Source organism: Phalacrocorax carbo, chromosome 4 (genome assembly GCF_963921805.1).
Source record: "Phalacrocorax carbo chromosome 4, bPhaCar2.1, whole genome shotgun sequence".
Lineage (NCBI taxonomy): Eukaryota > Metazoa > Chordata > Aves > Suliformes > Phalacrocoracidae > Phalacrocorax > Phalacrocorax carbo.
Window position 1 is genome coordinate 70,827,214 of NC_087516.1, and position 12,733 is coordinate 70,839,946.

General features: G+C 41.1%; 1 protein-coding gene across 4 annotated transcripts in view; it reads left to right on the plus strand.

Annotated features, from left to right (window-relative positions):
- Positions 1–12,733, plus strand: part of SLC7A11 (solute carrier family 7 member 11) — a 325,501-nt gene that overhangs the window by 253,082 nt on the left and 59,686 nt on the right. For 2 of the 4 annotated variants that reach the window (XM_064450447.1, XM_064450448.1), the window contains exon 1: positions 9,412–10,612. In XM_064450447.1, coding sequence (XP_064306517.1) covers positions 10,336–10,612 — 277 coding nt within the window. In that variant the 5' untranslated portion in view covers positions 9,412–10,335. Of the gene's footprint in view, positions 1–9,411; positions 10,613–11,870; positions 11,904–12,733 lie in introns of those variants that run through there. The other 2 variants (XM_064450445.1, XM_064450446.1) reach the window with 2 other exon arrangements.

Consider the following 12,733-nt stretch of genomic DNA (forward strand, 5'->3'; position numbering starts at 1 on the left):
ACAGGACAGATAATGCCAGTAGGTCAGTGTTTATGCAGAGGCAGATTCTGAACCCCAAGTTGATAAAGCTACACTATAAGGTGAGCACTGATAATGCTGGAGTGGTGCTGGTGCCTGCCTGCCATTTTGGCTGCTGTTTCTGTCTTGCAGTTTCTATAGCAATGCCTCAGATATGGTTGGCCCTTTTCATATCCGAACAGGGACAAGGGCATATAATCCCCTAGGCTCTGTTAAAATACGCACAGAGTAGCCTGTCAACTGGTTGCAGAGAAAGGAGCCAAAAGTCCCTTCATTCACACTTGCATACTCCTTGGTGTGTCGAAATGTTCACTCTCTAGGCAATAGCTAAGCACCTGGACATTTGTTGTCAAGGGAAAAACAGACTGATGCATATTTGGTTTTGTTCCCAGATTTTAATTTTTTTTTTTTACTTTCAGGCTTTATTTGCTGAACAAAATAGTTGAAGGTTTCCTTTTAACCCAGTAAACTTTTGTACTATTACACCTCGTTATATATTTTGTGGTGCTGAGTTTTGAATCTGCTCCTTCAATTACAGAAACTGCCATCAGACCTATGAAAATCCAGAATACAGAGGCTGAAGAATTCCTGCTTTTTAGTTTTAAAATTACTTTTGCATACTGTGACAATTTGCCCTTAGAAACTAAGTCACTAATAGCTACAGTTATGGAATGCAAGGAAACTAATGCAAAATTTTACTGCTAAAATAGAGAAGAAAACAACTTTTTCAAACCAGAGGCTGGCACAGTTCCTGGCTTTTCTCCCCACCTTTCTCTCTGGTCTCTGCCCTCCCAAGTCAGTAATTATTAGAAGTGGAGAAGAGGAAGTAAATGCAAGGCCATTCGAGAGGAAACAAAAATGTACAGGTCTTTTTACCGCAAGGAGTCACAGTTTTATCTGACAAGACATGTTGTGATTTTGTGTCATTTGAATATATTATGCTCAGCGTAGCATAAGAGGTGATGGAAGAAGTTCTGCCCTGGTGTATGTGAGGTGAGGAGTTTTCAGTCGTTAGCCTAAGTGATTGAAAATTGCATTTGTATTTTTTGTTTAAATCAAAGGAAAATGTACTGGTTAAGCAGATGATACATTGGACACTTTGGACTTAATCTTGTTCAATCTGAAAATTAATTCACTTATTAGGAGATCCTGAAGCTTATAGAGGTGGATTTTGTCTATCTGGATAGATAAGGCTGAGGTAGGATAAAGTCACTAGATAAAATTAAAACAGGGTATGTAAAAAGCTCTTCCAAATCTTAGAGAGACTCTTCTGTCACTGTGGCTCCACTGTGTTAGTGCATAGGTTCCCATATACATGGTGCATGTGCGTGCCATGCAGAAGACAAGGAAAGGAAGCTCTTCCAGGAAAACTGGGCTTTGTACCCTTCATAGGGAGATAAAGGGAGAGTTGGGAGGATGGACAGTGGCTCAGAGCATCGTTTCTCATTTCCAGTTTTCTGACAGAGTGATTGCCAGGAGGTTGGATTTCTATTTTGTCACCCAGTGTGTTCAGAATAGCTCTTGTCAGGAGAAGCAATATTAGAAATATAATGCAAAACACATTCTATAAAATAAAATTCTTCACTACTTTGACCTTTCAGTCCTTTGCACTGTGCTTCACGGTGATATCCTCCATTCTGTGAAGATTAGCAAGGCTGTCTGTATGAAGATGAGAGCCCATCAAAAAACTCTCTACTCTGGCTACAGGATCTGTTGGCACTTTCTGGTATTTTGACTGTTAGTGCCTCTTCTGTTCTTCCTTAATGATAAAAGAGCAATGAAGCCTTTCCCATTTGGAAGGGGAGGAGCAGTGAAAAGGGAGAGTCAGTGGTATTACTCCCAAATTACCTGTAATAGAGGAGTTCCTATTTTAACGATATTGGTCATTCTTGCTGTGTTGTTTAGAGGAAAACAGTCATTCCTGTCTTTGTACCCTGAGTCGAGTTGACTCTGCACTGGAGGGAAGCAGATGTGGCAGCCCCCTGACGAGCTGAGGAAACGGCACCAATGCCAAAAGGTGATCTGGTAACTGCTCTTTCCTCACTGAGGTTTCTTCTTGGTTGTGCACTGGTGTGAACACACAAGGCTGGCTCAGCTGGCCAGTCAAGTTGTCCTCCAATGTGCAAGGCTGGCATAGAAAAATATGGAAAATTAACAGGAAATTCTGAATGGCTCTTACTTAAGATCAGAATTTAGGGAGTGTGCGTTAAGTGGGAGGAAAGGTGAGAAATAAAGAAGAAAAAACAAAATAAGCAACAACTAATGGCAAGATATCCCTCCCTCACGTACCAAACTCTTCACTGTTGTGTCTGAGGAGGTGCCTTTAAATCTATGTTGTTTTCAGAAAACTGAATTGGGGTATTTTCCCTAGTTTCTCTGAAAGGTTTTAATAAATCCAAGTTAGTTAATTATTAATAAAAAATATACCCAGATGATGAGCATGATCTCTCTGCTTAGACTGTACTCCTGTCCAAATAAACATTTATTCTGATTTTTTGTTAAATTAAGAATAAATAAAAGCCTGCAGTGTAACCTCAATAGAAGTTGATAGAGGAGCAGGTTAAGTTTCCCAACTCAGATTTCTGTGGTACTTTGACCTATTCTTCAGTAAGTGTTCACATGATTTACAGTGCAGCATCTTTCTGTACTCCTGCTTCGAGCCTTCTGTATACAGGAAGAGTAGCATTTACAGGGACGTATCGTACTACTTGAAGATGACCATAGTTAACTTCATGTACTGTTTTTACTGAAGTATAATTTGTACTTTGACTCATAAAACTGATGGGGTACCCTGTAATGGAGATATCTATATACTTAGGATTGTATACTTAAGGGGAAGGTCCCTTCTGTGTGTGACAGGTTATGCAGTGGGCAGGATTTGCTTTTGCTATAGACACAGTTGGCTAAATACATTTTCTACTTAATTTATTGGTCCCAAATTTCAGCAGTATGTGTGTGTGAGAGGAGTGGGACTGTTTCATCCCACTGAACTCCTCTCTGCCACCCTCCCTACAGTGAGAGGCCCGGACCCTCTGGAAAAGTGTGAGCAATACTGATTATATAAATATATTTTAAGGCAGGAGTCCTCAAAGTACATTCTTATAAAGTCCTCTCCACTCTCCTCCTTGAAGTGCAAGCAAGGTACTAACAAAGAAGAAAAAACCACTGTAGTTAGTGTCTGTTTTGTTGTAAAAGAGCCAATGATAAAAGTGGAGGCATTTGGTAGAAGAACTTTCTTTCTTAATCTTTGGACTAGACTAAATGTGGGAGGTGTGGAAAAAGGCTAGAACTGGTGCATTATACACAGAGGGGGTTGTAAGCTTACATGTGAAGCATGAATTTGAAATCTACTTAGAAATCCATGTCACTACTCTTTTGTTGTCCTGGAGACTTGACTTCTGAGGCTCTGGGTAACCTGTACCTCCCTGCAAATGTGGTGAGAGAGAAGAGGGCAGATTTCTGATGTGGTAGCTGTTTTGCACAAAATTTTGAAGTCTAGAGTAGACAAGACAGAGATACCATCATCAGGCCCATGCGCTGCATGCGTCTGTTGTGCATTGCCTCATAACCTTCTCACTAAATGTCACAAAACATGATAAAATTACTACAGTTGGATAGATGGTGTCTCTGAAGAATGTATTGTGAATGTGGGAAAGAGGAATTTTGCTTTCAAAGAAGAAACAGAGGCTGACCGCAGCACTAAGGTGTTCCTCTCTGATGAAATGTGGGAATAACATATGGAGCCACACTAGTACAAACTGCAGAAATGCCTTGGTGGTACTCCAAATTAGTGCCTTTTCTGATGGAGTTTTTAATACTTCAAGAAGACATAGTATGTGCATTTAGATGCCAATAAAATGATTCCCTTTAGGATCTATAGGCTGCATTTCAATGCTAAATTACAATGACAGTATGAATGATTGACTACCTATCATCAGTGAAGCATTTCTGCATACACGTGCTTTTTATTTTCTGCAGTTTAAAGTTTACCTTCTTGTGGTAAACTTTGTCACCACTTCAGCCCTTCATTGAGATGCTTTGGTTCGTCTCTCTCAATGCACATGTGCTGTTTGCTGCTGATGCTAAACAAGCCCTATCCACCGGGCAGTTTATTGACTGGAGCCTGACCTTATTGTGTTCATGACCTGCAAGAGGCCACAGCCAAGACTTGTTTGGTCTCCAGACAAAAAACTACATTAAATGAACCAAAAGAGAAATCCATATATGCAGTTATTGCTGCGTCTGGCAATTGAGAGAGGAATGAGAAGGGAACTAAAAATCCCATTACAATTATTCTTGGGTAAGAGTGTAGTTTTCTGTTTCAGAAAAATCAAATAACTTTGAATGTATGCTCCATCTAGTCTAAGTTGTGTGCAACTGGAGGGGAATGAGCTTGCTAAACCTGACAGGAAAGAAGGGTGACCTTCTGTTAAGGGTGAGGATAAGGAACTGGAGTTCAGATTAAGATGAGTGATCTGAAAGATTTCCCCATAGAGTGGTCAATAAATTAAAACTTTGGTTAAGCTCTTGAAATTCCTCTTCCCAAGATTTTGGATAGATGATTTTGGTAACAATTCAGTGGCTGAACCTGTCTGTTACACCTGTGAATGGGGATAAGTATCGTTAACCCTTTTAAAAAAAGAAATTGATTCATAGGGGAAAATCATGATTCAATAGAAGTACGGTGCCTGGCCAAAGAGAGAAGTAAGGCAAATGCCCCAGGATCCTGTTTCTTGTATACATGATGCTGTATGAATCGTATGAAAAAATACAATAAAAGCAAATAGGGAGTAATTAAATAGCTAAGCCTAAATTTTATAATCTAGGCAGCTGTTGCGTGATTTCTTTACATTGTAAGCTTTTTATCTCATGTGAAGAATTCTTGTCAGGAAAATGGAGAAGTGAGCTAGGAAAGAAACAGACAGTGCTACTTCTGTCTCTATCTTGATTTCTGAAGAAATCCTAATTTTTTCAGAAGTGCTGATTAATTCTGTTCACATGCCCAGCCTAGTCTGAGACAGCTCAAGTAAACTCCTGACTCCCTGAAGCTGACAGCAATCTTGCTGTTGTGCCAGGTACCTGGCATGTGCAGTTCTGACGAAAGTTTACCCTGAGGTCTTGATTTCTTGAAAGCCATGGGGTATCACAATGTTTGCATCCACAAGCTGGGGAACAATAACATATTGACTCTAAAAATGGTTTTCTCATTCTGCTGATGAGAAATGCAAACACAGAAAACTGACTAATAATATTTATGTACAGCACTGCGTAGGTTATAACTGCATATATCCTGAATATGAAAAATGAGATGCTATAAAACAATCATGTTTTCACATACACAGGGCTCCAGTAAGAATTGGCTTTCTCTTATGTGGGGCTTTCTTCCTTGGTACCAGACATTAATGATTCTTGTCTGCTTAAAAAATATATACAAAAAAAAATTAACATCAAACTGTTCAGCTGAAATCATCATACCTTTTGAAATAAAGTTTTAATAGTGAGAAAAATAGGAGGGATTTCTGAAATGCCTTTTTTTTTTTCTTTTCCAGCTGAAAATTGACTGGTAAATTGGAGACAGGGAAACATTCAGAAGTCTTTGCCTTCCAAATAGCTATTGTTGTCTGCAGTCTTCTTGGAACCAGATTTCTACTTGCTGACTGCATAGGCATTTTGCTGGAAGGTTTTTACTGAAAATACAAGAAATAATATTTGAATTGCTTTTGGATTTCTTACAGGATTTTGTCTTATTTTTAAAGCCTCTGAGCTGGATGTGTATTTCATTCCTTCTTATTTTGTTTTTCTTCTAAATATCTTCTTTGTGTCTGGCACAAAGTGGAACGCAAAATAATTAAGCAAGTAATTTGTGAGTCTCTGACTACAGAATAACACTCCCCCCCAACATTCTCAGTAATTCAATTTTTAACTAAAGCTTTGACCTGTGGTAGAGACAATAACACTGTTACACTTTTTTTTGTCTTCTCACAGTTGTAGGTTTGCATTATAACTTAAAACCTGTCCCAATCTACTGAGATTTTTGTATATTTCATGATGATACTATTCTCGCTTAATTCCCAATGACACCTTAGTTCATAAATTGCTTACAGATTCCCCTCCCCACCAATGCTAGTTAAGCTATTTCTCAACACTACAAAATGAGTAGAAAATCCCCAGTCAAAACTTTTCAATGGTAGATTATCTACACGAAACAAATACTTTTAGGTATTTTGCTCTCCTTTGACATTTGAAACCAGACTACCGCCTTCCTACAGGGCTGCTTTTCAAGGCTCACAAACAGCTCGGCATTATACAGAGAAGACTCAGCTTCATTTTCTAAACAGCTTGTTCACGCCATGCCACCCACACAAAAGAGTTTGGGGCTTTCCTCGCCTCTTCAGTCTTGATAGGCTTCCTTTTTTATTCCCGTCTCTCCAGTTAGCATGGCCATGTGTGGCCTTGAGGCTTGGCTTGTGAGTCTTTGGATTTGCTTGATGCAATAAGCTGATGCACAAATGCCCAGAAGGATTGTTGAGGTATGCTCACTACACCTAGAAATTAAGGAGGTTTTGTGGGCTTGAGAAGTGGAAACTCAAGTCCAGACTTGAATTTTGGGTCCTTCACTTTGCTCTCTGTGAGTTGAAGCATTCTCATAAAGGGGAATGCTCTGCCTGTGTGTGTTTTTTGTAGCATTCCCCAAGGGAAATATCAGAATTGTAGCTTCTTTGGAATCAGAGGTACAACTGTGTCCAGGTATTTGGTACAAACTCTACTAGTGTGAAAAACAGGGGTGTCCTCATATCAGGCATGTTTAGCATGTGAAACACTGTAGTATCATTATTCCCCATGATGCTCAAGTATTTCGTTTGCTGGAGTAGTGCGGTGCAGCTGACAGAAAGGTTGCTACACACACTGTGAAAGGTCCCAGCGGTGCAGCTGGTCCTGGTTGCTGGAGCCCACTGATGGCATCAGGCAACCAGTATGGAGAGCTGACTCCTTCGGGAAGTGGTTTAGCTCTTTGCAGGGTGTAGATGTAGGAGGACTTGTGGGCTTGGCTGGTAAGGATTTCTGTTTGAAACAGGCAGTGGGTAGGTGATTCAGGGCTGATGGTGAGATTCAGAAGGAAACCATTTCACAGTGATGATCTCGGTTATGGTTTGAAATGTTTGTTCAGGAGAAAATGTCTATGAATGGGGGGAAAAGGAAAAACATAGAGAAACGATAAAAAGGTGTGTACAGTGCCAGCTGCCATTAGAGGTTGAAGGTTTATTTTCAGAGAATTGTTTTTAGAAACATTGCTTCGAATAATTTCATCACTCTAAAGAAAGTTGCACCTTATACCTTTTTGTTGTTTCCAGAGTGGATTTTTATGGAGGAACAGGGCTCTTCTGAGTGTTGGGCAGGTGAAGCCCTGCACTTTCAGAAAAGCTTTCTGAAAAGACACTGAGCATAGTGTGGTGCAGTTGCATAGTAATATCGCGGTCCTTGCTCTGTGATTAATAACTCGGATGAAAGTGGCTGGTGGGCTACAAATTATCAGAACAGATTTTGTGAGTATACTTTATAATGGGAGGCAGCAGACAGTAATGGGCCTTTTCCAGCTTCATGCCCTCCTCGGGACTGGGCCTAGGTGATGGAGAATTCTCATGACATTTGCAGAATATAAGAAACATAATAAATAATGCCCCCAACACCAAATAAGCATTCTCTCTCCTGGGTGGAACTGATAATTGGTAGTAAGGCTTGAACTCAAAGGAGAAAAAGTGCCTGTATTTCTTTTGTTTATTTTTAGGAGATAGCATTGAGAAGCAGTGTACACAGCAGTACTCCCTGGGAAGGCTACAAATAGTGTGATCACTAGCAAGCTGCCAGTATTTAGGAAAAAGAGTTTTCTGCATCCAGCCTTCCTTAGTTTCCACCTTAGAAATTTCACTGGGAATTTCACATGGCCGAAGCTTTGCATGCCTGTTATGGCTATACCACAGAAGAAGCAGGCACCCTTTTCCCTGCGTGGAGGAGCATTAATAGCTATGTCCAACGGGCAAATATGCATTCTTCTGGCTAGTGGTCGAATGAAATTTGAAAGCCATTATAGTGCCCAGTGTTTTTACTGAATAGCTGATGCAGACAGCTGGATTGCTGGGAACTGCCTTGGGATCATCTGGAAGGTTACTGAGCTTTTGATTTCATCTTGGAACCATCTTCTTGTGTAAATAAAGGGTAAGCATTAGTTAAGAATGATTACCTTAAAGTATTAGATGTTTTAAGATGTCATGTGTTTCTCCATTAAACAGCCTTTGAAAATTAAGGTAAAGGTCATCAGCCCAACCCAATGGTTAATGCTTTTTCCTGGTTTGATTTGATCTAGTTAGTTACTTCAGGCATTTATAATCTTGTTGTGGGGCAGCCTATGGAATGTACCTCGGGGAAAACAATTCTGCACAGCACACCACCTACTCGTGGCTTTGCAGGTAACTGGTGCCCTGAAAATTGGCTTGATTTGGACTGTGCGGTGACCAGCGGAGGTGCTGCCCGCAGTCAGTCTGTACAGTCGCTTATGGCACGCACTGGAGGGGCAATCGCATCCCCAAAAGGTTGAGCACACGGTGCAGTGACAGCTGGAGCGGGAGCTGTACAGAGAAGTGAGGGATCAGCAGCTGGATGGAGAAGAAGGTTGTGTTCAGAAAATAGGCAAGCACTACCAGTATGTAGTGAAAAGCCACAATCACTGTGGTTTCGACCTGTGTGCATTTAAACTAGATAAGCCTTTTTTTATGCCTTATCTCAGTGCAGATTATTACAGGTGAGTTATAACTGAAAATATGAGGCTTTAAAAACACTGAAGTTTTACAGCTGCTGTATGTTGATACTCCAGGATCTCCTCTTTCTAATACAAATTTGAAAGCATAGTAGAGCTGTGAGCTCAGTGCCTGCTTTTCAAATGATAAAATATTTTAACTGCTACCTTCTTTTCTCCCATCCCCCAATCCTAGGTCCTAATTAAGCAGTAACTGTAAGACCAGTAACTGTAGTAGTAATTTCTCTTTGCGCTGATCTAATATGAAGCCACGAGCAGCTGCAATAGTTATGCTATGAAGGATTTTTCCCCTTTGGCATATATTGCACAGGCTGTCCCTCGATTAGGTTACAAGTGCTTGAAGGCTATTGATTTTTGCTCTGTTTTATGAGAATGCTCCTCTTTTTAACAGTTTAATTTTCAGGTTTGAATTTCAATGGTCATGTTGGGAAACAAAGTATTTATACATTTGATTACCTGTTTATCTGGTTAGGGAAGCTCTATGATGACACGAAAACCCCTTTCTAATTCCTGAGCTGCTGGAGATCCCATGGTTTGGGGTGTTGTCCTCCTCCTGCCAGACCACACAGGCGAGGTGACTGTAAACGTTAATAGTATTTCTTAAGGGGAAGTGTTGTTGCATCATTGCTCACACAAACATGAAACACACTGCATGTACTCTACTGTGGAAATCACCCTGGGTTTTCATTAAGCTGATTTGGGTGTGTTGCTAGGCAACTCGGGGTAACAAGGGGGTTGTATGTATTCTTTAGTTATGTGCAGGTCCCTATAGAGATTTCCAGGTAAGTAACAGGCGTGAGAGAGGCTGATCAGCTGTGACACAAGAAGTTAAGCTCCACAAACTTAACTTTCGTTAAGAGGAGTTTTTCAAGAAAGAAATTGGATTAGACCCAGGGATGACGTATCCTGTTTGATTTCTTTTCCCCTTGCGCTCTGACGAGCTTTGTGTTTAGGCAGGCTTTTGTTTCTGGCTCCGAGTTGCTTTAAAAAAATTTGAGAGTGTGTCTCGGGGTGTCGAGGATGATGTGCTTAGCTTGATTAGCTCGGTTTTCTTGCGAGTGCTTTGTTCTTTCCACCACCCTCAGGTCGGTTGTGCAACATGCCCCTACCGTTTAAAAAGGAAAAAAAAAATGCTGAGTAATGCCAGAGGTTTCTCAAATGGCTGATGCAAACCTGGAGAATTTGCATCATCATTCAGCTGGAGTAACTTGGTATGACAAGAGCTTAAATACAAGTCCATGCGGAAGCTGAGCTGGTTTCCAATGATAGGGCAGTACCAGCTCGCAGTGTGAAAGCACAGGTGTTCCTGAGCAGTGCTCAGATAGCAGTAAAGGCTCAAATACACTTTAGGGGCTTGCTACCTGTGCGCAGGAGCAGCTCAAAAGATAAGAGAGGGCAGAGGAAGAGACTAAGCAGTTGGCTACCCAGAGAAGAAAAAACCCTTGAGTTTCTGCTGCAAACTTTTCTGCCTGTGCTTGCTGTCGGTGTGCTGGTGGCACTGTAGCATGTTTAGGAAAGCTGCTGTAACCACGGTCTCTAATGGAAGCTACTTGCAGGGGCAAGCTAATGGCAGGTTGCCCTCTATGGACAGCGGACAGCCAGCCCAGGAGGGAAAAGTTGTGCTGAAGAAGAAGGTGACGCTTTTGAGAGGGATATCCATCATAATTGGCACTATTATTGGAGCTGGCATCTTCATCTCTCCCAAAGGCATCCTGAAGAACACGGGCAGCGTGGGCATGTCCTTGACTCTCTGGACAGTGTGTGGTATACTCTCGCTCTTTGGTAAGTCTCTTAAAAGTTTCTAATTGGTGCAGAGGGGCGGCCGGTGGATTATGGCTGTTATTTGTCAGATTTTGCCATTGGGTATCAAGGCACGGTGTGGAGTTTGAGGACCAATAGGGCTACAGAAGGTTTTTGCTGCGTGATAGGTTGTGTGGAGGGTGCAGAGCTCTGCAGCCCCTGTCCCCTGGCGCCTGGTCAGTAAAGACTGGAAATATGAATTATTGTTTCTTATGGATTCCTAAAGGAACAGGAAAAGTAAATGTCTGTTTTATGCCATACAGTGTGCTGTATGTATAATGTTTGTCTTCTGGCTGTAAGAGGTAGTTTACAGTTTGCTCATAAGGCCCCCAGCAGCGGGGGATGTGGGTCATCCTGCTCAAACACCGGTGAAATGTTTAGACAGCTCGACTTCGTTCCCTAGAGGCTAAAGCAAGGTCTGAGAGGCATAATTCCCACTGGAAGTAAGCTGTATTGGCATGAAAGGGAGCAAAATAATAACACTAATAAACCCTTTCCCCAGCTTTGTATTACTGCATGTTACTTCATTCCTCACTCACGATGTTGCTTTGAATGATTGTGCTGCAAAAAACAGTGTGATGGAAACAAATTTGTAATGCGAGTTTTACTGCTGGCCTGCCTAGCATGACAGTTTTTAGTAATTTTGTGTATTTTTGAGGAGTATTAAATTCTGAAGAATGGGAGTTTATTTGTTCTGTACACAAAGCCCCATTCAGAGTGGAAAATCCCATGCTGGCCTCTGCGGGACAGAGGGTCCATTGACCTACTTAATGAGTTAATCTCAAAGAAGCTGAAGAACTAACATGAATATTGGCTTTATTTAAAAGAGAAACGACCTGTTTTCTGGCAGGAGGTAAAGAGGACAAACACAGACTAACACGTGTCGTCTTAATAGGTGGAACATGCAAATGCCAGCTTGTGTAAATTGGCTCTGAGCTTAAAAGAAACATGGACTGTTTACAGGCTGAGCCCACCCAAGCCAAACAGACAGTACAAGGAAGTTAGGACCCATTTTGGTCAAATGTTAAATGTATTGGTAAAATATGTAGCATAATCTGTGGTACAAATGTGGAAGTCCTGCCTGTAACCAAAATTCTCCTCTAAAGAAATACTTCAGGTACAATTTGTAACCCTGTCAGAAGACCTTGGTCTTTAGTTTCAGTCAGAACAGAATTTGCTTAGGCATTGCATTTTTGGCTGTAACTTTAATAGTTGTTATTTAAACCTCTCTTTTTATCAGATGGATTTTCTAGGTCATTTTCCAGATCTCCAGGTATGAAGATATGAATACTGTGTAATTTGGCCCAGCAGAAGATACTGTCTCTTTCACTGAATGGACCTGTTAAAGTTATTTTTTCATATTTTTTTATGCCATGGATGTTTTTAATTCCATGCAGGGCTTAATTATAGTAAAATCACATGCAAAGATCACTTGAGGTCTTGCTGAGGCTGTGTGTATATCGTGTATTGAAACACCATTTCATTTCATCCTGAATCTCAATAGAAAAGGCTGGCAAGAGAAAACCTATCAATAGGGGTTTTTTTAATGTGACTGTAAGAATTCCCTTAAGTACATTTTCAGGTAAGCTGAAGAATAACAGATAAAAGCTGCCACATTTTTGTAAAGCCCCAAAGCAAATGAACAGAGATGGAAGTCATAATGTGGTACAGCTTTGTTATGTGGTTTTGACAACTGTAGTTTGCATCTTAAAGTGCTGTGATGTAAAAGCACCCAGGGAACAGAGCCGAAATGAGTTCATATATGTTGCTGATCTTAACTCTATGTGATGCGGTGTTTACAAATTTATTACTGTTTTCATCTGGCTTCTCAGGCACTTCTAAAAGGGCTGCCTACATTTACTGGATGTGGTACACTTCTCTACTGATGTGGTCAACCCATGGAGCTGAGAATCCGCTGGCTTTGTGACTGGGTGATGGCTCATTAAGCAACAGTAGCAGATGGTGCATGGGTGAAGAAGGCTTCATGCAGGTCCTCATAGTTGTAGCATGCTGTTGCCTGCTCCATACGGCAGAGGCTGTGCTTTGTGCCAGCAGCAGCCTCGGAGAGCTCTCTGAGAGCTGCTACTTGTTGGGAATGCTACT